Source organism: Rousettus aegyptiacus, unplaced genomic scaffold (genome assembly GCF_014176215.1).
Source record: "Rousettus aegyptiacus isolate mRouAeg1 unplaced genomic scaffold, mRouAeg1.p scaffold_m13_p_3, whole genome shotgun sequence".
Lineage (NCBI taxonomy): Eukaryota > Metazoa > Chordata > Mammalia > Chiroptera > Pteropodidae > Rousettus > Rousettus aegyptiacus.
Window position 1 is genome coordinate 66,544,102 of NW_023416306.1, and position 26,757 is coordinate 66,570,858.

Sequence of the window (26,757 nt, forward strand, 5' to 3'; positions counted from 1 at the left end):
TAACTGTAAGAGACAAAATTTCAAAGATATTTTATTCAAAATTCTCCTTCTAGGAGAAAATATATGTAGCAGTGTTTACACATGCTTTAATAACTTATTTCACTATACAACTTGTGCTCTGTGTAACAATACAATAAATCAGAAAAAAAATTAGTCAGCGCTTAAATAATCTATATATAAAAACACATTGAGTAAGGGGTACAACACAGTATTTGTACAGTTTTTCATGACTGAGCTAGAGAGTAGTTCAAGTTCAGTGTATGTGTCTAAAAATCAAACTGCACAACCTTCTTATTAGTGACATTAAAGGCTATGAAGACCTTTCACAACAGAACATATTTTTGGTTAAATCTGGTGGGTAAGGGCAGAGGCGCTCTATTACTTTTATCCCTTTCTTATAAATATTTGTCCCTTTTGTGTTACTTCCACAGTTTTAAATAAAAACACTTTTTATGCTTATATATATTACTATGTCAACACTATTCCAGCACAGAATTATGTTAATAAGTTATTTCACAGCTAACAAAATGGTCTAAACACATTAAGGAAACAAAAGAAATAGACCACTTAGTTCTGCTAAAGTAGCACCTAGTATATAATAGCACGTCAGTAAAGTTTCTCTTGCTATTCCTCATGTAATATAGGCAGAGAACATGGCAACAACTTCAAAAATATGCACAGAAATATAAGCAAGAAGAAGACAAGATACTAGTTTCTATTTCTGAAATAACATATTACTAGCTAGTACATTCTCTATTGTATTTAATAATCTCGAAGTTACAATGATTGCCAAATCAAGGTAAGACTATACAAAAGGAAAACAAGATGAAAATGACTGACTAGTGAAATATGAACTTCTTCTAAGCAATTATATTTTCCAAGGGAAAAAAAAGGCACAGGAGGTACACATTTCCATTTGGCTCAAAATAATGAAAATTAATTTAAAAAGTTGGCAACATCTACTAAAACATAAAATTCAATTATTATATTTTCTGACAGAGCTTAACAAACTAAAACCACCCTAACTGTAGTTTATCATAATTGGGACTATATACATTGCTTGACATATCTACACAGACTGAATTTGAAGGACTAAGTCTACAAGTAGGATCTAAAAATGAATTTCAATTAAACATCTGCTTGACCAATATTTTTTTCTAAAGCTTATGCTAGGTTTAAGTTAACTTCCTGTCTATGGAACTATTTCAGATGCTCTAATTTTCAGCTGATTGCAACAGTATTACAGTAATCCCATATACCAAGAAACACCAAAAGATGGAAAGTCAACTAGTATTATATCTGTGAAAGCTAACTTAGATTTCACTTTGATACATGTAAACCATGAATCCTAAATTTCAAAAAACAGTAGTTGTGGTCAAGTTTATATGCTATCCCTATGTCTTTAAAAGACAGTAATAATATTTATTATAATTGTAAACATAAGTCTGTATCCCAAGAAAGCACATCTAAGGAAAAGATGTACTCATCGTTAACAACGCACCTGACATCACCTTGCAGACTTCTTGTGATGACTGTAGTGTAACTAAGCTTAACTGCCATTGCTGAGTAGGATTCTGGGGTATGACCTGAGGGACTGATGTATCCCATACATATCACTGAGCTATTTTAGCAGCAATCATGACTGTGATAAAATATACTTAACAAGTTACACATTTAAAAAGTCATTAGAACATCTCGTTCTTGTACACTAGTATAGAAAGGTCTTCCAAAAATAAACGAGTGTAGGCCTGGTTTACTTTTCTCAGCTAGAGCCATTATTATGTTAAGATCGCCCTCTGCTGTTAAATCAAGGTCTATCTTCAGGTTCCGAAGAGATTTAAAGGGTTTTTTCCCCTTCTGCCTACAAATAACGAAAAGAATGTATATGTAATATTGAAAATGTCCAAGAGAAACAAAACAAAAACAATGCATAAAGGTTCTTCTTCCATATAGTTTTACTTACGTATCATCTTCTATATATTTTATTAGCGTCAAGGCTTTTCTGTGAAGGACAAGTAGAAACTGTGCAAGGAAAGTACTTCTGAGAGATAAACCAGGTTTCAAATGAAAGACCTACAGGAAAATGAAGCATTTTAATACATATTTTGTTCTCATTCTTCTTACACAGCATGTTTCTATCATAACATTAATAGCACCTGGTAGGTCACACACATTAGAGCAGTCCCTTCACAGGAAGGAGCATGGTGGAAGTACTGAGTCTGGAAGCAATCTGACTCAAAAAGACTCAAATTTTGTATTCTACCTCAGAATATGTGCATATTTACTTTACTATTAAAAATCACATTGCAAGTTACTTCCAACTGTGTTAATTGACTTTTTCTGCCCACATTTTCAAATAAAATGGAAGTTCCCAGAAGTTGAGCCATTCTTGGACTATGATTTTGAGATATTCATAATCCTCTAGTACTCTTGTTGGGCAGGAGGGTATAGGTATAGTAGGATTTTATGTCTCCTTGAGAAACATGGAATTACATGACTACAAATTATCCATGAACTCTGAAATATGTCATAGACCACATATTTGGATCCAAAATTTCTAGTTAACGTAAGGATCTCATTATTTCAAAGTTACATTTATGACAATGTTTCCTGGACTGATCCCCAGAATGATATTATAACAAAGCTCTGTTATATTAGGAAATAAGTCCTATAAAAAGTATAATTTTCTTCAAATGTATATTTAAGCAAAATTTTTTCAAAAGAATGAAACAATAAAGATGCTATCATTTAAACGGAAGTATACTAAGTTTTAAAGACATTTTTAGATCAAGGCAAATAAAAAACATTTATGTACTCTCTCCCTCCATCCTCAAAAAGAAAATACCATGAGTTATAGGTTAGTGTTTAGAATTAAAAACACTATATGAACTGGGGAATGCTGCATCTTTAATTATTAATATTCGAGCTGCTATTCATAATTCAAAAAATCACTTAGATACTTTAAGACTACAGATACCACGAAAAGATAATGACTTAATTCTATGATGTTATATAGAGAGTACAGGCATTGTAGGATATATTAGAAGAGAAATGTGTTACATCATTCACTATGACAATCTTACGTTTAACACTTACCTGATCCAGGAAAGCTTTTACTAGCGTGTCTCTGTGTAAGACATCTTGAAAAATATTCCTATGAAGAAAACAGTTCAAATGCTGAAATGGCTGTACAACACTACCTTCCATAATCCTATGCTCTAGCCAATAAATTAAATTCTTAGATACGGGATATTATATATAAACATATTTATAAAAATTAGTTGTATTTGAAAATATATAACATACATTTATTTTAGCTCAAAGATACATTTGTATATTACTGGGTTTGTCAGACCAGTATGTAATTATTTTTCTCTTAAAGATATAAACAGTCCCAAGCAGGATGTAATACATACCACCTTATATAGTATCGTCACCTTATAAAGAAATGTTGAGAGACTTAAGTAATTGGTAAATATAATTACCAATTTTTGCCATCTCAACAGTAATAATAAACATACACCACTCCCACCAAAAACAAAAACAAAGCATTAATTTTATATACTAATAACTTCTAATAAACATTTTAGGATGAAAAAAAGTAAAAGGATGAATGCTAAGAATCATTTGAGTGGGATTAAGGAACACACCTAGAAAACTATCTACAACATCAGGACCACTGAGTTTGCATCAACGAGCCTCATTATCTAGGAAGTAACATGAACCAACTAGTGTTCTAAGAAAGTATTACCTACCCTGGCAATGACCAGAGTAAGATGTTAAGATGTAATGCACACTTGAGAGGTGTACCTAACATAACACCTAGGATATAGCAGGTGCTTAAAAAAAAAAATTGTTCCCTTCCCAGGCCCGGACTCCCTTTAATTTTTTCTTTTCTCCTTCCCTCTACTTGCTTTCTACTTCCTTAAATAATTTACTGAGATGCTAGGTTATACACAAGTCAAAGGGGTAACATAATAATAAGGTAAATGATTTTTAACTGAAAAGACGGAAAATAGTAGAGATCATCATATAACTGATAGGAGTGGCAGGAAAAGAGGTATGTGTGCAGAGATAAAGAGAAAAGAACCTAAAATTTCCTAGTTTTAGGAGATGGGTGTACCAAACAACAGAAGAAACCTAGAAGAAAGGAAAAAAAATTATCATTTCACAACTACTAGTTGTCCATTTTGTGCCCAATGTGGAAACTGACAGCAACCCTCTTTGGCTTTGGAGAGAGAATAGACCATTTGGGTCTAATGTTCTGAATATGCCTGTTTCAATGAATGAATGTTTTGGTCATATAGTGAATTAAATGAAGCAGAGTGTTAAAAAACATTTTTGATGACTGATTTTTCATGTACTGGCAGTGACTGAAATAACTTTTAAATGTTAAAATTAAAAGTATCTTTAAAAATTTGCAATATTATTTAAAATAAACTAAAAAGCAAAATTTGTCTAAAATATGTAAAATTTAACAATACACAATCTAGTTGTTGAAAATATTTTTGGACAATTTTATGTTCGGAAAATTTACTTAGAGCTGGAAAGAAATTTTAAAATTCATGACATTATTTTGTTATGATCATAGTTTGTCAAATCAGCAAAGTAAACATAACAGGTTAAAATGAGTAAGAAATGTTAAAGTATACATATGTGTTCTCTTAAAAAAGATACTAGATGGTTGTAAACCCATTCTAAAGTTCACCAAATTCCCCCCCTCTCCCCACCAAAGAGCTTTGAAGCAAACAATCAGAAAAGAGAAAAAACACTAAACACTTTAGGGAAGAAAAAAATGCTTAAAGGAACAAATTAATTCTGAGAATTTCTACATGGGTATCAAAATTAACAATACCATATGTGAAAACTTAGTGACCTGGATTCCAATTTTGACGAAGTTATTTTCTACACCACTTCCCTTAAAACTTTATAAGGAACGCAACAAAAACCCTGGAGAGCCAGGAAAAGATGGGTCCTAATAAAGTCATCTTTCTGCAGCTATTGACAAATGAAGCTGTGGCTCCCTTGGATATGGTCTTCTTTTTTTATGATTTTGGTCAACACCTCAGCTCCTGCGTGACTACTGATGTTCCACTTGTCTGTTGCCTCAGCTCAAAATTTTTTTTAGAAGCAAAATTTTTTTTACAAGGTTGCTGACTCCAATTTTACTGCTCCCTTATATACTCAAACCTGTATCATTCTAGTTGATATTTATTGAGCACATTCTAGGTGCCAGACACTTTAAATTGATTAAAGAAAACCATAATACTATACTGCAATTCTTTTCTTTATTTCAAAACATCATTTAAGTATATTCTTGGGGTTTTACAATTCAGATTTATCAACGTTTTTTCCTAATTGAGTCCACATTCAATATTTTATTATCATTATCATTTTTATCTTTTTAATTTATTGATCAGACTTTACGGCAAGAAACGAGTATCATGATATAAAATGCAAAGTAAAAGAATGCTCTATTAATATTTTGACATTTTATTGCTTTGTTTTAGTTAATAAGCTTTCTAATGATTCTTATACATTAGACTGTAAGCAACATTAGAGCTGGGGTTGAATGGAAGATATTAATCTTAGCACCTAGTACTATGCCTAGGGGCTCAATATATATTTGTTAAATTAATATTTAAATATTTATTTTAATGTCTAATCTATCTTATGGAAAACATGATTATATTTAGAAAAACAGATATTTAAGAAAAAAATGCTTGATTAACCAAATAGATCTCTGAGCATAATTCTCCTAGTAATATTTCTTTAATTTTAAAGACTCATAAAAGATATAATTTCATAATATTGCTTAATGACAATACCAAAAAGCAGGGCAGTACATACAAATCAGGAGTGAAGCTTTCGTCCGTGTAGATGATCGTATCTTGAGCCATGTCTTCCTCTGAGGTGGCTCTCCAGAATGCTGTCAGCTCTGATCTCATGTATCTACGCTGATTATAAATATGTTCATGACAGGGTGGCATCTGCTTGACAGTATTGACATCCACATCTATGTGGGTGGTGGGGTAGGGAGCATACATAACTTGCCGGAAGGGTAGCACAAAGCTTCCAGTTGAATCCTGTCGTAATGAATGGAAAATGTACTGTCTTATAAGGCCAAAAGATATGAATAATTATTTTTTCAATTAAAAAAAAATCTGGCTTTGATTTAGCAAATCCATCTCTAGAAACTTATACCCAGATATTAATCACGATTACATGCAAAATTATAGTGACAGAAACAACCTAAGCATCCGAAAAGAGAAATGATTAAATTAAGCTGAAAGTTTGTGTTGATACTGAAGAATATTCACACCATATTGTGAAAAAAGCAGGTTAGAACATGTGGCGTATAATCCAATTTTTTTTTAGTGGGGGGAGATATGTGAAAAAAAATATATAGAAGAAAAAAGACCAGAAATATATCTGCTGAACATCAGCGTGGATATTCATTGAATTGTGAGATTACAAGTAACCTTTTGTTCTTGACTATTCCTATGCTCTTCTAAATCTCAACAATATATGTTCAGATTTAAAAGTAAAAAATATACTTTCCATTTATAGTTTAGGGTTGCCATGAAACAAGTACATACTGTATATGAGGCACTGTACTATGTGCTATAAAGAAAACAGAAGACAAAGGCTATTTTCAATTTTTCACTTTTATAATGCTGTGATAAATCACCTTTATAAGTAAATCTTCCTCCATACATAATTGCTTCCTTAGGATATATTACCAGAGGTAGAAATAGTAGGTTAAGTTTTTAAACATTTGTAAGGCTCTTAATATATAATGTCAAAGCATTTTCTGAAAGGCTATACAATTTGTAGTTGCATGGAAAATTCTTAACAAATATTTTTTCATTAAATTATAGTTTCAAGTCTTCTTCTATGAATCTGGTATAGGATCCTTTCAGGAATAAAATTATATAATTAAATGAGAGAGATCTAAGAAAATAAAAGTACTAAGTACCTTCTGCCTTTGATAAGAAATTCTAATTTTCAGATTTGTACAATTCAAATTGGAAATGAGTTTTCCTTAAACAGTTTCTGTACTTAAATACTATTACTTTGAGTGCATGGAATGGACATTATTGAAAATACAAAAGCTGAATGTAACTTTTATTTGCAACAATTTTTAATAATTTTTCTTTCATTTTGTTATATCTACATCCTCAAGAAAGCATCCACTATGAGAAAACTGCATAACCATTAGGAAATCTACTTCCTCACACTTGATTATACTTGAATATCAATATTGGATTCAATAAAGTGAGTAACTGTCTTCCCTGTAATTAGTGAAAATGGTTCATTTACATTTATTTGTTTTGCTCCTTGAAAAGCAGACTCGGCAAATAAAAAAAATGTAAAATAATTTATATATATATATGTATATATATGTACATGCACATAGGAATTGTTAAATCTTAAACACTTTTCGAGATAGGAAGTAGCTTTAAATTTATTTTCACTAGATGAATATGATCCATAAGCACAAAATGATAACACAAAATTAAAGTCTGTTCAGCAAAAAAGAATGTTCCTATTTAGATATGTAACCTTATTCAAGCATATACAAAAAAAAATCCTAAGGCTAGACAGGCAGCTAAAAGAAACCAAAGAGAAACACAAAGATATTCTGTGATGTTTCACTGATATTAACTATAAATTCATAAGACATATACCTATGTTCAGACCTGTGTAAATTCATAAGACATATACCTATGTTCAGACCTGTGTTCAGACCTGTGCAAATAAACATGAGATGCATTCAATGCTAACATTCAAAATACACTTATGGAGACTCAAAATTGGTTTCACTTGTGACATGTGGAAACTATACCTTTAGCAGGCCTTGGACAAAAAGCCCTGACTCATATTTAAATGATGATTCTGCTTCACATAATCTGGAACATTTTCTCTCTGCTGGAGTCAGAAAAAGGCATAATGTTCTTACTATCTGTAAAAGAAAATATTTTAGCATTAAAATGTGACACACACACACAAAAATACCACCACTGGCTTGCTTATGAAAGAAACTAAAATTGTTTTCACCAATAAAATACATCTTGAGAAATAAGTATCCTTTAGTTACCCAGAATAGTCCATGAGGTATATCAGTTGCTTAAAACAGCCATTCTGTGATCAAATAATTTTGGGAAATGCTAGTAAATTTACTGTATGATAATGCAAAACTTTTGACATTTGAATACATATTGTTAATTATCCAGGTGACTGATATCATATGCAGACTTTCTCAAACTTATTTGACCCTGGAACCCTTATTTCAGTAAGAAGTAATGACTTAGTATAATGATTGACTGTATCTTCACCCAGCGCCAAGTGCTTTTCAAATAAGGATACAATTTTGGACAAGAAAAACTAAATGCTGTTAAATTAGTCAGAATTGGCTTTTGTTTAACAGTTCTACAAGTGAAATCTCATTATAATGAATATGAAAGAGTGTCCAAATCCCTCAATAGAACGAGAACTAATTCTATCAAATTTAATTTAAAATAAGCAAGCCTTTGGTTGGGGTTTAGAAACCTATGATTCTAAAGGATTTGATCTATAAATTCATAAGGGCAAGTAAAAAGCCATTGAAAGGGAGCAGAATTTACCACCCCCAAATATACCTTTTTGGCAAAAGGATTATTTTAGGCTGATTATTTTTAAGAAATAGTAGACACAGTAGAAACCCTGAGAATTATCCTTTTCTAAGAGACACTTAAATTTATAAGGGAAATCTCCATTTGTAAAGGTGTAACCCTCTCTCTACCAGGAAGAGAAGGATGATTAAATCTTTAGAATCTCTTAACAGTGGAGAAAGCAAGAACTTGGAACTGCATAACCTTACCCTTATTACTGTGCTTTTCCTGGTAATCTATCAACAGGCCTTCCCACATCCCTAGCTCCAAACATCTTTTGTCATTGGCTGAAGATAGTATTTAAGGTGAAGGCTTGCGCCATTTGGGGAGTTACTCAGTTTTTCTGCACATCTCCCATGTATACAGGAGGTATATATGTTATTAAGCTTCTGTTTGTTTTTTCTCCTGTCAATCTGTCTTATTACAAAGGGGTCTCAGCCAGGAACCTAGAAGGGTGAAGAGAAATTTATTTTTCCTTCTCTATACCATGTAACTATGCTGGAATTCAGACTGCATTCAGAGTTTTTATATTAAAGCAGTGGTTTGCAATCTAGAGAGCATTGGGAACCTTTCTCTCAAATTAAAAAGATAAAGGGAAGCTATTAAGGCAGAACACAATGTGTAATAAGAAAACATGTTTAAAAAAGACGTAGTCCTAAACGGCCTTTCTCCCTCCAAGAAGTGACTGGGAAGTCCCTCCATGGAACTCAAAGACTTTGGGGGACACAGATAGAAAGATACTTTCTTAGGGTAACAGAAATAATATCACTAGTCACTAAATGCAGTAAAATAATTGAGGTAAACGTATCTCTCATAAATGGTTGTATGAGAAATAAAATTTTGGTAAATTAAGGGTCATGTAAATATACAGGGTAGCTTAATACAGAAATTAGAAATATATTTGTTAAGCAAATAATCACTTCTAGAATATTTCATGTATAAAACTTGAAAAAAAATAGGTTTCCTTAAATCGATAGATATGTATACTTAATCTCTCTCTAATTAATGATCAGTGAAGAAAAGTGTGAAATCTCTTAGTTTGGGTCTAATGCTTGGAAAGGTAATTGTTCATTAATTCTTTGGTAGCTCATGTAGCGATAAAGTGGTCACGAACATTACTAAATAAAGTATAACCTCTATCATCCACTTAATACCAAATGGTACCTAAAATGGATATATTTAGGGAGAAAAGCAAGAAAATAAAATCAAGGTGATCAGACAACATTTCTTTGGAATTAGTACCAAAAGTATATGGCTATCTTCATAGTAAAGATAACATCAGCAAATGGAAGACAAATTTTTTTAAATATCTGATTTTAAAAGAATATCGAAACCATTATACAATTTGTACTGAGATCAGTATTTGTTATCAAAAATGAAACTAATGACTTCTTATTCAAACAGTTTACTTTACACTTATTTTTCCCATAGGGTGTCACAGTAATTTGGTCAGATTATATTGCCTTGTTCTACTATTAGATCATCTTGACTGTTACCTGACCTTTAAATTACAATCCATAATACGTTAGTGGTATTTAAAAGACAGATTATTTACTGTATTATAAAATAAATTACCTTGTTTACTTTCTCTGCACTGCTTCCTACTACGACAGAACAACCACAGGTTTGCAAGTGTGAGCTAATGGCACTATAAATTCAAGAAAAAAAAATTAAAAACACTGGCTGTAAACCAATTTCACGAACTAAAAACAAATAAAGGCACATGAGCTTCAAAAAACTTAGAATAGCTTTACATGAGGAACTCCAAAACTACAAGTATAAAAGCTGTATTTATTTTTATAGTACTTTACATTTTCCATATGCCTTTCACAGAGATTCTCCCATTTGAACCTTATAACAACAAAGTAAAATATCACCATTTTACAGTGGAAGAAATTGATGTGTAGAGAGATTAAATGATTTATTTAAAGTCAAATGGAATTAAAAATAATGTAATGAATGAATGACACTGCAGAATCAGCACTAATGCACTTCTGATTCAAGCCATTTAAGGCTTTTAGGTTAAACACGCTCAAGCCTTTAAGATTCCATTTAAAAAAATACAATTTCATGATAATCTGCGGTTGTAAAGAAACACTAAAGTGGAAGAATGAGATTACACATATAGAGAAAGCACTTAGTATAGGGAATAATATGTACGCACCCAATAAACACTGGCTACTATTACTATCATTTTTTCTTAGAAGAAATATAAGTAAAAAAATGTTAGCCATTATTATGTGTTTTTATGTTCCAGGCACTGTTTTAAATGCTTAATATGATTTATCTCACTCAATGCTTACAATCATCTCATGAAGTAGGTACTATTATTATTCCCATTTTACAAATGAAGAAATGAAGGCACAGAGAGTTCAGGTAGTTTTCCCAGGGTTACACAGTAGGAACCTAGGAAATCTCATTTTAGAACCCACTGTAAGATAGAAAGGGTGAATAAAAATGTAAATAATTTTATTTTCTAAGACCAAATAACTCAAGTTATCCACAATGCAACTTACTTTGAAAGGGTTCTTAGTTTCAGTTTTAATGAGAACTAAAACAAGAAACCAGAACCAAACAAGGGACTAAGATTTCTTGTCCAGATACTATGAAAACTCAGTTTTTTAAATATTAAGAAGAGTAACATCAAATATATTACAGACATGTAATAAATGACAAAAATAACACAAAGATAAGCAATAGGTTAAATATACAATGTTGTCCCTAGAATAACCCCAGGTAGACATGCTGTTATTTACTTCCTTCCAAATCCTGTCATAATTGAACATAAGATTTATATCTGCTTCATTCAGCTTTTATAAAAAGAAACTGAATTCTTACTTGAGAAGAAAGCCTTCATGACAGCTGTCACCAATATCATCATCATTGAGAACTGTATCAGTTATCTAAAATGTACCAAAAAAAAAAAAATTATTCTCGTATAATCTACTGCTGAAATAACTTTTAATACAGGTTTCCTGAAGTCTAGGTTCAACATAATACATTGCCCTCATTCCTTAAAATCAAGACTCCCCATAAAACAATCTCTGTATACTACCACAAACTTGTTCAGAAGAACAAATGCAAAAGCTGGTCAGGCAGGTTTAGCAACAATTTTTACAGGAACCTTCTCCTCTTCTGAGCTATCAGAATCAGGAGACAAATCTTAATGACAAAAATGTCAGAAAGCAACAAGAACAGTTTCCTAAAAACTTCCTTATATATGTATAGCGTATGATTCAAAATGTCCTCAACGAATGATTAAGGAAACTAGATTAGTGAATGTGAGTAATCTTCCATTAAGGGCCACTGATTTGTATACTGTTTTGTTACCAAAAGTACTGCCTTAAATACTGATTGCTTCTATAAGGTCTAAAATTTCCCCACTTCTGGGAAATACAAAAGTGGTCACATAAATAAATTTCATGTTTTAACTATCACTGACAAAAAAGCCTCTGTTTGGCAAAAAAACTTCAGAATTTTAGGTCCGATTAAGTGGCTAATACTTTGTATGAATAGTATGTATGGTAAAAATGAATACTACTAAAATTAGCACATTACTAATGTACATAATAGTAACGTAACTCAAGGAAATTGATAAAAGATACCATTGCTCCTATTTAATAAAATTAATAAAAACTTACATCTATTTCTTCGGGAACACTGTGTGATTTCATAGATGAAAGCAGTTCCATTACAGGAATCACTTCTCCAGTAAGCATTGGAATAATACTCTGACCCTGCACAAAGAAGTGAAATGAAGTAAAGAAAATCACACAATAAAGTTTAAGCTGGACAATAAAAAATTAAACACTGAAAGCAAAGAATAATGCTCTTTGATAATAATAATAGATGACCTGTTCGAACACAGCTACAAACAAATCTACCACTCCAAAACACTGCTGAAGGATTTACATGCCATTTGAAACTCATCTTCATTCTTCTGGAAATAATTTTCTTTAGTCAGAATAGAATCATTGGTTTATCATTTACTATTACATGCATAATTAAATCACCATGACAATTTAGAAAGTATCTCCTTTGAAATGTGAGATATAAAAACTCTTGTTAAAGGTCATCAATGTAGTTTATGTCTAAAAAATGAGGAAAGCCAAGGATAAAAAGACATTGAAATCCTCAGTAAATAACTCAGTTGTAAAGCCTCAATCAATATTGAAACTTTATATTCATAGTAAGGCATAATATACCTGAATACAAATCAAAATCATCATATGTGTATATTTTAATAATCAATAAAATGTTTCCTTTAGAGTTATTTCAAGATAATGCTACTTCTTACTCCTCAAAAATATAACTTTGAAATTTCTAGACTGAAACTGAATGAAAATAATATAGAACATCACAAATGTAAAGTGTCTCAAATTTGGGTGCTCTCTCACTTATGCACTACCATCACCACTCTCCCTAAAGTTTTGACCATCCTGAATATACAAACTTTTAGAGAAGTAGGTAAAATTGTCATATATCTATCAATTTTTAGCTGAACATGTTTTTAAAAAGCACATATTTAAGATCAATCTAACAAGATTTTTCCTCATTCATATTTCATGAAACAATTTTATTCAAACTCTTCACATGCATCTTTAAATTAGAACCTCTGTCATCCCTAGAATCATTTTTGAGTGACCTAATCCAGTTTTTTAGAGTCCCCTATCATGTAAATTGCTTGAGAATTTAAGTGTGATGCTGTCTCTGGAAATTTTATTCTAAGCCATAAATTCCCTTGTATCAAGGAAGGTTTTATTAATTAAAAAAATGCATCCTGTAGTAACCTCAACATAATCACTTATTGTTTCTGCTTTAATATTTTAAGTGCTTTTATACAATTAAACAATCAATAACATTGCAAATCAACAATAACTGAAGCTGTTGTTAAATTTACTTCCTTGTAAAGTGATTTTTATCAGATGACAGCTGTAAGCATCCAGAACTAGCAATGACTAAAGTTGTTTCACACTAATGTGTCATCCCCAAATAGTATTAACTGTTAAAGTCATTGAAAGCACATCATGTGAGGTTTGCAAGGACTCAATTACCAGGCAACTCTTTTTCAGAAAGGATAATTGTGGGAAAACACCTTCCTTTATCTAGGTATATGCAGTAGTTCATATGCGCAGTATCTGACATCTATCATCATAAACAAATAGATATCCTCACTGAAGCTTAACAAAAAGAAATCCTACAGGGCTATACGCAGGGAGGCTCTAAAAAAAATCTCTCAAGCTTCTTTTCCTCTTTCAACTTCTCTAACTTGAACTTCTAAGCAGGAGAATGTTTCACCTTAAAAATCTCCTTTGTCCCAAGTGTACTTTCCTCTGGACATAGAAGGGGTAGGATAATATCTTCAAGAAGAGCCATTAAAAGAGAATTTATTAACAGTAGTTAATTTTGTAAGTACAGGCTTCTGGTTTGATAAAAAGTCCCAGTAAAAGCAGAATTTTACTGGGTCTTAAATTTCCTTATCTTGAGATAACTCTACTAATTACTCCATAACTAGAGATTGGTAAATGTTACCCCATTCCTTGAGACTCTGTTTACTGATTGGCAAGCAAAGGCTGGGCTTCTCTGGGTAAAAGGAAACATTTTCTTATAAGTCTAAGACAATTCTCCAGAATTATCTCCTTTGGACTGGAAAGTTATTTACATAAGTACAGACATAGCAATTTTATAAAGGAGATCATTTTATAGGGTTTTATATTTTCTTATCCCTATATTTTCACAAGTTTTTAGAAAAGTTTTTGTTTAAAGTATCATTCTGTGTCAGGAGTACTAAGGAGAACCAGAGAAAAGGCAATCCATCTATGACGTTTATACTAGAATTTCAACAGAAGGAGAAATAAGAGTGGCCACAGGTAACAGGAGTAAAAGCAAAAAAAGCCTTTCTCCATCCAAGAGTCGCCTTCAGAAGAACTCTGCCCTGGTTTGCATTTCATTTCCACAGGAGAAGCCACATCTCTGCAATCATGCTCTTCAAACTCTGGTGCCTGCTCTCTACGAGTATTCAAAATCATGGGATAAACATGGTAGAGACCTGATATCACTAGAAGCCTGATCAGTATGAAGGTGAGGAGTATCTCTGACAAACTTCAATATCAAAATAAATATAGATAGGTCATAGAATAAAATGTAAATTACATAGTTTTAAAGATAGAACTTCAAAGAAATATGCTTAGAGCTATGCCTACACCCACAGATACCTTAGGAGTACTCACTTTCCACCTGTTACAACTACATCTGAGAAAATGTCTGAGAAACAATATCTTAAATAAAATCTCATATAAGATTTTTAATTTTGACTATAAATTGAATTATTCAAAGCTTACTCTGTGCATACTAATTAAAATAAAATATTAATTTGTAGATGCCAATACTATTATCCTTTACACTGAATTATTCAGGTCTAACATATGGACGTTTTTATCCAGTTTATGCCATACATCTCCATAAAGGAAGGCTCTGTTCACTTTCAGGCTCACTGTTAAACTAATATAGCTTCAAAGCCTAAACAAAGTAGTCCTCATCCTTATACAGACATATTCCATGTGCATAGTGGTATTTGAGTATGCAGTATGTATTTTACCTGATCTTCCATTCTCTCTGTGCCTTCTAAGACTATCTTCTGGACATTTTCTTGCCTTTCCTGAGCAAGAAAAAATTCATTAAAATAATTTTAAAAATAACATTTTGATGTTTGATGTTTTTGTGTTTGTTTTTTTATAATACAGTTAAGTAGCAGACATATTTTTGTGTAATTTAGTTCATGGGGAAAATACTTTTCACTTTAGGGCAGAAAAGAGGGGGTTGAAAAGTTTCTAAACAAATCCATGCTCTCCTAGAAAATACAAAATAAAACAAAATAAAACCACTTTGTTGCAGTTAAAAAGAGAAAATTTAGCAGATATGTCAATGTAACATCTTCATAGTTTCACAAAGGTAATGATCTGTACTTTTCAAATTAAATAAAATCAAGCTGAATCTGGAGAATATAGTTTCCTGATATTAAATGATTTTCATATACATGTGAAAAATAAGGAGCAAGCCTGCAAACATAGTAAGAAGCTATTCTTTTAAAAGATACTACTTTTCCTCACTATCTGGTAAAAGCCTCATAAAACCAATGCTTTAATGGATTTTCATGTTAGCATCAAACTGCAAAGTAGAAAGGAGAATTAAATTGTTATTCAGATCTGCTAAAAGTATATAAAAATATAAACATTACTATAGAGTAAGCTATAGGACTTAGGGGATAACAATATTTTCCTCTAGCTCAATCTGCAAAAGGAACAAAATTAATAGAAATATCACTTGATATGAAAATGAAACTCTCTCCTAGAAACCATGTGACCTAATCTCCTCATTTTACAAATATGGGAACTTGGCAAAGAAGTTAAAAGGAGCAAAGGCTCCATGGCCAACTGCTTAGGAAACAAACGTTTTGAAATGCTTATACCCACACACCGTAGTAACTGAAATAGTCATACAATCCTCCCTCCACCAAAAAAAAAGAAAAAGCTTTAGAGTCAAAGGATCTCAAGATAATTAGACTATAAAACTTATTATTTCTCCAAATTACTCTAAGTTTAGCTTTTTATTTGTAATGTGGAGCTACCATCTCCTATCTTTCAGCGTTATTATGAATATCATGGATATCAGACTGCATCTACCTGTATCTAATAAGATAGATGGGAATAATAGCTGTTTCAAGTTAATTGCATATCATTTCTAAAAATTAGGTATAAATGTATCAGAAGATAAGCTTTCAGTGGTTAAGTTAGCATGATTAATAAGCTCAAAGACCACTTACCTTATGCATCCATATCCTTCCTTTCCGGATAATGTGTGTTAATCTATCAACACACACTCTGTGAAGTGGGAGGTAGAAGCTAAGTTCAGTCTGTGGAAGTATAATTGATAGTCCATATGTGCTCCTATCCCCATTCCAGTTTCCATCAAAGATTAATGAAACAATAATTACTCCCTTTTCAGACAACACAAAAAACTTTACATCTATAGCTCCACTCTCTGCATTTCGAAGGATTTCTCCATTTAGGGTGTGGTTGGCAAGGAAAGTTATTTCTCCATCGCTGAGAAGTACCTGTTCTGTCTTTGGAGCCCAAATGTGTCTTACTCTAGGACCAAGAATATTGTCCCAGTAAGCAAAGGTAGCTGCTAATAAAGGTGATTCACCACTTAAAGCGATCTCTGTCTTGGCAACAGCTGGAGATGGTGGTGGACACAGAGTCGACATCACTGCATCCCAACTGTTACATTATCCACATGCTCCAAGGATAGCTAAACAAGGACACATAAAATCAATGATTAGGTTAAACAATTTTAAAGTCATCCATCAAAACCCCAAATAATTTAGGCATATGTGGCTTTCTCCTTGAGGCAAAAAAGATTTGGAAGCATGCCTCCCTTCAGAACAGAGACATTTAACTAGTATGGCAGGTGCACATTAACCATTTGCTGCTCTAATTTTGCAATATATAGTAACTTATCATTTATATTCAGAAATTTACTTAGAAACACAAATAATAAACTAGAAAAAAAAGGCTTCTGAACATTCATATGAATTATTACAAACTAAAGCTCATAGAATAGATCCTCAGTTCCCAATATCCAGTCTATGTGCAATTCTAATATAATTGAATATTTGGTTCCTAAGCCATCTCAACTAAAGAGGGATACATAAGAAAGGTGAGGGCTCAAAGGTTGTGGGTTTAACCGTGTCTCCCCAAAGATATGTTCATGCCCTTACCCCTGGTATCTGTGAATGTGACCTTACTAGGAAATAGGTTATCAAGTTAAAATGGGGTCATCCTAGATGAGGGTGAGTCCTAATCCAATGTCTGGTGTCCTTATAAGTAAAGACCTAGAGATATAGACACAGAGGGAATGGGGCCATACAAAGGTGGAAGCAGAAATTAAAGTGATCCAGCTACAAACCAAGGAATGCCAAGGATTGCTAGTAACCATAAGAAGCTAAGAAGAGGTAAGAAAGAATTCTTCCCTCAAGCCTTTAGAGGAGCATGTCCCTGCTGACACTTTATTTCAGATTCTAGCTTCCAGAACTTTGAATAAATTTTTGCTGTTTTACATCACTCAGTTTGTGCTGTGACACTTTGTTATGGTAGTCCTAGGAAACAGTTGACGATAAAAATACCTTAAAAGCTGCTAAAAGTTGGGAAGGGGGACAAAAAAACTGCAAAAATTCAATAATGTGGAACAATAACAAAACATGAGCAAACACTCCTGTTATTCTCAATGAACTTTCTGGCTATCAGGGTACTAAAGCCCATTACTGTGTTTAAAATGACACAAACACCAAGATAGAGATAAAACATTTGGTATGCTATTCAAGACAGAAATTAACAAACTGCTCTCATACACCTTAACTTACTCGAATATATCACTCTGAGGTTGCACAGTCTATGTGATATTAATGTAAAGTGAATCATTTTTGCTCAATATTAAAATCAAATATTTGTATTTAAAGACTAAAAATGAAAAAAAATGATAATTTCATTTCAGCAAGTCTGAAATTGAGGAATCTAATCATCATCGAAATTGTAAAGGATAGCAGTTATTAGCTGAAATATGGCATTCCTATCTTTGCCTGTATGATTGCTTTGGAAAAACACATTTGATCTAAAAATTCATGTCAAAGTAAACCATTTTAATTAAGGGATTATTATATCTTGTCAAGAGAGTTGAGACTGAGGAGAAGCAGTAACTTCTGTTGTTAGAATATTAGATGCACACTTTTAACACGATGTCAAGAACAAGGACACACAGCTTGGCAAAATGCTTTACAGTAAGTATGTGCAGAAATGGTTTAACACAAAGACAGTGCTTATGTGTGTATTTTTTATTTCAGCAATTCATTTAGGAGAAGTTTATTTTTTAATGTGTCATATTACATTACAAATGGATATAAGCTGTATATAGCTTCTTTAAAATATCCACTGTTTTGGATACAATTTAAACAGTTTACAATGATAGAAATATTATTTGAATTGAAACTGTAATGATGCTATTGTGACCACTAACAGCAGCAAACTGGAGGCCAAAGAAATGAATTAAGTAAACACACAGCCATATATTATAATATATATATATATATATTTGGATGAAAAAGGTGAATTATAAAGGCAATATTGCAACTCAAGTATTTTATCATTACATTGAAAATAAAGAGAATTTCCTAAAACTAAATTCAGCGCTAGAGCAAAATTTGGATTATGAAAAAACTTTTTACATGATAATGAAAACTAAACCATTTTAGACCACTAATTACATTGTCTCACTGCTAATATTATTAGACAGAAAATGAAGGACAAGGATCATGTTGAATTGTTTAGTTTTAAATCTTGCTAAAAGTAGTAATTTGAGAAATGAAATGTCAGAGAGAATTACAATTAGTAGAGATGTAAAAAATGATTTTACTAACACTTAAAGTCATCATTTTGGTGAGGAAAATCCATATAATATATACAAATGTGGCTGAAAAAAAATCTGTTCAAAACTAGCAGTATTTTTTTTTAAGTCTATATATCTTATTTACATGTAGTGTTGGCTTCTCCAGAGGGTCATCAAACATTTGCCTTAAGAGTCTTTTGAGGGAAGCCAGGATCCAAATTGGGTGACACAGTGGCTTGTCACTCCTGTAAACAAAGAATAGAGTTCATAAGATGTACCCAACATATGTCCTGAAAGTAATCCAACATATGCAGATTATATTTATTATTACCTGTTAAAACTGTTAGACTAGCAGGTCTGAAGCTTTGCCTTTTAACCGTTTGCTAAAAATCAGCCACCAACTGGCATTTAAAAGTGAGTTGGTACACTGCTGTTCTGTATCGGAAGTCAACTATCATTAAAGCCCACAATTTTTGTAGTCATGCTGTTTATTTTCTCCCAGCCCTAAGAGAAGCAGGGTCCTAAATAAGCCCACATCTTACTTATCAGAGACTCCCCAGACCAACTTTTTTTTTTTTTTTTTTTTTAATTATTTATGCCTATAGCGCCTGGTCTTCCTGGTGGTCTCCCATCCAAGTACTAACCAGGCCTGACCCTTCTTAGCTTCACAAGATCAGATATAGGGCTTGTTCAGGGTAGACCATGACTCTACTGGGGCATGAACCCATGTAAAGCAGACGGGCTAACCACTACACTATGGAATCACGTCCTCAGACCAACTTTACTGACAGTGAACCGTTTGTAACACCAGACAGTTTGCAACACTTTCAAAATTTTTATCAGGCAAGAGTCAGGAGATGTTCAAGATATCACTATCAGGCTATCTCTCATAGCTTCAAATTTCTCAAATAGGCAGGCTATAAACTACCACTCCTTTGAACTACTTAACACAGAGCCCAAGGGCAGGCTTCAAAGATTGGAAGTCAATATAGGTTTTCTACTTTCTCAGAAAGGACATTTTTGGGCTGCTAATAGAGACAAACTTTACAAAACAAAAAACAAAAAAACAAAAAAAAAGATCTTTAGCTCCTATGTTTCCTGAAGCATGTTAGTGCTAGCTTACTGCACAATCTGTAATGTAGTCTATAATGGCCCTCATTTTTGTTTCACAAGTTTAAACAGCAGTCATCATGAAGTGGACCCAACTGATTTCCTTTCCTAGAGAGTAGCTGAGTTTGGCTGTGGTTCTAGTAAAGGTATGTATGTCAAATAATAGCATCATATTTCAAGTATTCTGACTCTATATTAACCTCCCATAAATTATATTTTTGCTTCTGTAATGTTCTCATTATGTTAAAAGTTTTCTAAAGTCTGTGAAAGGTCATGTCTAACAGTCCCTTTTGTACAAAGTAATGCCAGACATATTGTGTCCTCTTGCTTTGCATTATAGGTGAGAGATGGAAACAGTTTGAAACGGAATTTATCCACTGACCACAACCAGTCTGCTACTTTGCTAAAGCCTAACAATTTACATTGTTTCTGAAAGGGCCATCTCTCTGGCAAGTGCATGACCTCCCTCTGTCTTCTAAATACAGTGCTTGCAAGAGCTAACTGGAGCCAGTCAGAACCCGTGTGGGAATGGCAGACCGGTAATCAGTGCACTTCTGCAACTGATAGCATCAGTCAAGTTATGCCCAAGTCACAATGGTCACTTCCTTTGGGTTAAGTCCGTGTAACCACGGAGCTGTGAAGTAAGTAGGTCATGTTCCATAAAACGGGCGCACAACCCAGTCTAGACTTGCTGACCAAATTTATAAGGCATCACCAGTCCTCAGAAATTACAATTCTGCAGACGTACGTCCACACCACCACCCCAACCCGCATTATCTCTTCTCTGACCCTAACTTGGTCAGGGGCAGCCGCGCGCCGCTCGCCGCTCGCCCTCTGGCCTTCCCTGAGCCAGGCCTCTCGGTGCTCAAGGCTCTATGCCGCGGTGCCCAAGGCTCTATGCCACGGAGCCCGCGGCACAGCGGATCCGACGGGTCCCTCTGGGTCTCACTTCGGGTGCTCGGGAAAGAGCCGGCTCGGAGACTGCGGGAGGGAAAGCGGATAAGAGACTCGATCCCAATCGCCTTGTCTCTGTGCCGTCGCGGCTGGGAAGCCCGGGGCCCGGATACAGGCACCGCCACTAGTCGCCAGTCTGCGAAACCCGATGCCCGGTTTCGGCCACGGAAAAGAAAACAGAGAACGAGAACCAAGGGGAGAGCGCCCGCCGCCGCCCCCGCGCCGTCCAGGTACCCCGACCCTAAACAGTCGCGAGCAGGCTGGCTTCTCACTCACCCACTCGCCACCGGCTGCGCGTCGGTCGCCGCCGCAGGCGCAGGAACCGCAACCGCAGCCCCGCCCCGCCCCCGGCCACGCCCCCAGGCCCTGCCGGGGCCGTCGGTCGCACTCCCGCCCGGAATCCGCTTCACGATTTGCCTGTTTCCTGCTTTGTGTTCTTCTGGTTAAAGTTTTGTCGACCCTTTCCTCGTTCGCTCTCGGCAGATAAAGTGAGAGCAAAGAAAGGAGAAAAAGGGCGGGAAAAACAAAATCACACCAAAGAAACACACACCTCCTGCTCTCTCTAGACCCCGCCCCTGAAGAGAAGGAACCGGGCAGCAGGAGTGGCTGACGCGTTAAGCGCCATCTTTTACATGGGCGGAACAAGTGGATGCTTGAAACGGCTCCCATTTCCTCGTGGGACACCGTAAGTAACGTCTTGGCGTTTTCTATTTGCGGTGACGTGAACGCACGAGGCCTATGAAAGAGGGCGTGGCCGACTTACTCCTTTAGCTAAGTGAAGCACTCGGAGGCAAAATTGGCACGAGGTGTTATCGGAGATAGTGCTATTCCTTCTGGGGAAGGCTGCTGGGTTCCGAGAGTTAGTGGTTGTGAATGGTTTTGTTTGTGCTTGGCAAGCAGTGGGCATTCAACGAATATATGATGAATTAATTAATGTACTTACATTTTTACTTATGACAATTAAATACACTGTCACTTCACCTGAAGTTTGGTTAAGTAATTTCCTTTTGCCACAATACGTAATTGCCACAGTTTTGTCTTCTTTAATTTCATATAAACATTTTCTCAGCCATGATTTTCACACCTTTAAATGTCAGTTTTTGTTACTTGACCAAAACGAGTTGTTTGTTTGTTTGTTTCTCATTTTTGGAAAGGTATTTTACCATTCTGTTTGATGTGCTATAAGACTTAAAACAAGTTAAATCCGTCTTTGGTCTGCGAGTGTATATTCAGGTTATTCACTACAGATGAATGGCACTTAACATTTTTTTATGTTTTATTTTTAAAAACCATTCACATCTTTATCACTCACAGAGGAAGGGAGGAATAACTACACAAATGACTCCTTCAAACCTGTATGCTTTTCCCACGGCTCTATGTTTATAACACCAAATAGCTACTATTTATCTGTTTCCTACTGTATTCGGTACTGTGCTCCTCAGTCTATGTAAAGAATATGCTTAATCTTCCTGACATTTAGGATATACTTATTGTCATCCCTATTTTACGGAGGCTATAACTGAGGTCCAGAGAGACTATTTACCCACGAATACCTAGCTGTCTGATTCAGGCTAGTTTTGTACTGTTCCAGAGTCCACTGAGTCCTGAAGACACTAGGCTGGTACTGAGTTGATAACGGCCTTTCTCAGATAGCACATGTGAGGAATAATACTAATACCTTGTAGTTCAGAGTAAGATTGGGACTCAAATGAATTGCTTTGGAGCGGACTACAACACTAAGAACAGTTTTTCCTGCTTCAAAATTTTACCTAGAGGCAAAATATTCTTTTGTCTTCAATAGGTTTCTGTTTTCCTTTCAACATCAACCCAGAACAACTATACTTCCTAAGAGAGAAATAACGGAACACCAAGGTCTAAATTATGTATGACTAGGAGAAAAAAGATAAAGTGGCTCTGTATGCATGATGCTTTGTAGCTAATGAATGTGAATATTTTCCCCCACATCTAATTGAACAATTATCTAGGCATTGTGTGACAGTAGCTTGTGTGTCTTTTCAGTGGATTGGATTTTAAAAAATCAGAAAGGAAAAGGTAATTATAATTTATTACCGTGGTCCATAGTACAGATAAGCTTGAAGATGTAAAAGGAGGATAAATCCTAGCACACATCCCTTCTAAAGGGGACCAAAGAGAAAATGACATTATGTAGTAATGTGATTCATATTAGTGGTACCAAAGGATGGCTTGGACTGCTTTAACCCTTCTTCCCTGCAAACTATTAATTAGCCCAAATAAACCATCCCAAATAACTGTAGCATCTAAGTTAAAATTGGTTTTGCTATTGAAATATCTCTTCAAGTGAGAGCCCTAGTCCCCTATTTTCAACTAGAATGATTCCACTAAGATCTTATTTAGAAATTTTTGAGCTATCCACCTACCCACATAAAACTAATGATCAATCATACAAAAAGGCTCTACAACTAGGAAAGCAGACGAGGCAATGGTTAAGAGCTTGGGCTCTGGAATCAAAACTGGTTAAGTATTGTCTCTGTCTGTAAGACTGTGCGGTACTTAACTTCCCCTTGTGTAAGTTTCCTCATCTGCAAAATGGCAAGCAGGATAATTTCTCATAGGGTTGTAGTGAGGCTCACCCGAGATCAAACAAGCTAAGAATTTAGAAGAGCTCATTCAAGAAATAGTAGCTCTAATCACAATTTTAGTAACTGCAGGGACAGCAGAAGTAATAGCAAATGACTTAAGAACCTCTTAAACTATGTACCTATGTATAATTCCAATCAATATAATATCAGAACTCAGGGAACCTTGCTGCATTGCAAGTGGCAGTTATTGTCAGGAGGCCTTTCCCCCATCTTCTCTTTATTAAAGTCAGAAATGTATTACGTGCTGCTTTGGAGCTAGACCTGAGGACTTCTTGATTACCTCCCATTTACCAAAATTATGGAAAATTATATTTAACTGTGACTGGCATGTGAACAGTTGATGTCAGACATGGATGAGAAATATTACTATATAAACCACAGTGAGTTTACTTTCTTTTAAGTAATGAGATTTTATGTTGTCTTAATCATTGCAGATTTATTAATATGCACTTTATGGTACATTGCTTTTTGGTTGAAATATAGATGAGCCAACACCCAACTCATATTTCCAGTTGGAATCTTGGTTCCTGATATATAAAGTTAGTTCTGTGAGCTAGTGTGAATAAATGGTTTAGAAAGCTCTAGTGGGCCAATGCCTGACACTAACAGTCTATAGTTTTAATGATGCACAGTGTAGGCAATGATCCTGCAAGAGAACATCATTAGAATACAATATGTATTTTCTTTTATGTCCTCCTGGGATGTATGATTGTATAAAACGTAAGCCAATATACTTCTCAAAGAGAGGAATTGTCCCCCATCAGGTATTAATCTGTGTTCCTTCCATGTTGGTGTCCTGCACCTTGAAAGCTACAGTTGTGAGTGATCTAAGGCCCAAAATAAAGAGTCCCCAGGGGAAGAAATTCCTAGCTCTTAGAGCTTCATAAAACAAGAAAGAGAACAAGAAGTAGACAACCTACCATTTTCTTAAACCTTAACAGGATAATTAGCTAATTTCTCACAGAGGAAGACAGATTTTTGAACTTGTGCCTCGATAAGTTGGTCATGATTTGACAGAATTTAGATGCAGTCAGCAGTGCACCTCGATGGTTTTGGTGCTGCTCTTCTATATGCCTGAGTCATGATGGACCAATGGCAGAAGAGTGGCAGTGCTCTCCATGACAGTGACTCTCCAAGGCATATACCTCAGAATAACTCACAAAGGTCATTTTACAGGCCAGTCACTCCATTTTTCACATAAAAGAGAAAAGGCCAAGTTTGTCAAGAAAATTTTGAAGAAAAAGGGTAGATATCAAAACCTCCCAGGTGTCAAAACATTTTAAAACTTAGTGACCTGAGATTAGCCCAGAGATATTAGTTTTGGTTTCATATTCCAGATCCACCTTAGAATATCTCCCTGAGCACATCTGCCTATGGTTACCCTTCTAACTTTTAACTCTCAGTAGTTTTTTGCATTTATATTTGTATGATGCTTTGTAAATAGATTTTTTCATTATTTCATGTGTGACTTCTGCCTCCCAATTTTGTCACAGGCTATTTGAGACCCAAGATAGTGTGCTTATAATTTCATCTTATGACTCCTATGTTTTTAGCACATATCAAACCATTGGCAAATGCCAGGTGGCTGGTTGAAACTTCACTCTGACTACTAAGAATTATTATTCTTAGGACAGGCTTCTGTGGTACAACTTATTCTTTTGAAAATCATTCTTGTCTCTATTTAAGAGCTCGGTCACTCTGTTTAAAGATCAGGGTCACTCTGATTTAGAGTAGGTGAGTCGCTTTGGGGGAGTTCATCTCTTTGTTGTCATTGAGGTGTCATCTTTCCCAGCTTCCTTCTCCACACTATTTCTTTAACCCAACAAAGAAATGTGAACTTAAATAAGTTCCCTTCAGAAACAAGAATAAATTAAGAAAATTCCTTTAAGGTGTGCATAGATTTGACTTTGCAGAATTTTACCAAGCTCTGAATATGACACACGATCAGGTAACATTAAAAAAGAAAAGCATAATTTGAACGTTATTGTATTTTAGGTGACACAAGCAATAGGCCACTTAAGCATCAAGATTTCCAGACAGTAAACATTTCATATACTCCCAAAAAGATTTGAAATTCAGACACATTATTTTTAACCTGTTAATTGTACCCATGGCCTTAATTATCAGTTTAAAATTTGATTATGAAAAATTAGAAAGTATTGCCTATATAGAAGTAATAGAATTTGATGAGTTGTTATCATGAAAGTTAATTAGGATTCTTTGTGAGAGCAAGCAAATGAGTCACAGGCAGTAAGTCTGTTTTCAAAAATGCAAAAAGGGGTGACTTGTGTCATTATTTCTCATCTTAAAATATGTAGAGAGCTATTCATCTTTTTAGTAGCTTGCTTGGGAAATTACAGAATGTATTTTTTTGTGCCATAATTAAGATTTTGCAATTTTTCATATGTTATAACATAGAAATGTGCATAAATAATTTAGTATAGAACAATAAACTAGATGGATAGATGAAAGGTAAGTTATTACTATCAAATCATAGTATTCTTTCAAAACTTATTTTCCTGCTCAGAAATGACTTGTTATTTGCTTGCCCATATTCCATGTGTAGAAATATAAAAGAGAAATAGTGCTTGAACATTGCTGATCACATCTCAGGACGATTGCTTGCTTTTGCCAAAGAGTGCTTTAAGAAAAGAATGAAAATGCTGCATGGGAAATAGCATAGGATCTACTTCTACAGCATTTTTTCCACTAATGAACTCTATATTATAAATCAGGAGATGTGCACATTTCTTTCCTGAACACCAGGGAAAAAGAAAAACATGTCTCTTTGATGAATAGCGAATACCTAATACCCTTTTAGTTTTGCTATACCAAGATCCAATTATCTTCCTCATTTCTTAACAGTTTTTACAAACTGCTTGTATATTCAAGTAGAATTAAAGAAAAAAAATCCAAATGAGGAATAAAAAGAAAGAACAAGCAAAGTTGTAGGCCAGATGCCTTTAAATGCCTAAATA

At 34.2% G+C, this 26,757-nt stretch overlaps 1 protein-coding gene across 6 annotated transcripts; it reads right to left on the minus strand.

The window, feature by feature from the left end:
• Positions 1-21,512, minus strand: C9orf72 (C9orf72-SMCR8 complex subunit). Of its 6 annotated transcripts, none has more exons than XM_016156269.2 (12): positions 21,435-21,512; positions 19,240-19,339; positions 16,477-16,964; positions 15,253-15,312; positions 12,296-12,391; positions 11,493-11,557; positions 10,230-10,302; positions 7,850-7,966; positions 5,851-6,086; positions 3,097-3,154; positions 1,964-2,073; positions 1-1,861 (listed from the first exon to the last, which is right to left on the minus strand). In XM_016156269.2, exons 3-12 carry the CDS (start codon positions 16,918-16,920, stop codon positions 1,675-1,677), a joined length of 1,446 nt encoding a protein of 481 aa, XP_016011755.1. In that variant the 5' UTR covers positions 16,921-16,964; positions 19,240-19,339; positions 21,435-21,512; the 3' UTR covers positions 1-1,674. The 6 variants fall into 6 exon arrangements, with proteins under 6 accessions (XP_016011755.1, XP_036095386.1, XP_016011756.1 ...); XM_036239493.1 differs by lacking the exon at positions 21,435-21,512 and adding an exon at positions 20,994-21,091; XM_016156270.2 differs by lacking the exon at positions 21,435-21,512 and adding an exon at positions 19,426-20,969.
• Positions 21,513-26,757: the final 5,245 nt, after the last annotated feature.

Excerpts from the sequence above, each read along its gene's own strand:
- C9orf72 (XM_016156269.2), bottom strand. The coding sequence starts at position 16,920 with ATGTCGACTCTGTGTCCACCACCATCTCCAGCTGTTGCCAAGACAGAG. Across the intron at positions 12,392-15,252 it reads CAGAGAGAATGGAAGATCAG|GGTCAGAGTATTATTCCAAT; the intron begins GTAAAATACATA and ends TTCTTTGTGCAG. Across the intron at positions 7,967-10,229 it reads GTGCAGAGAAAGTAAACAAG|ATAGTAAGAACATTATGCCT; the intron begins GTAATTTATTTT and ends TTTCTTTTACAG.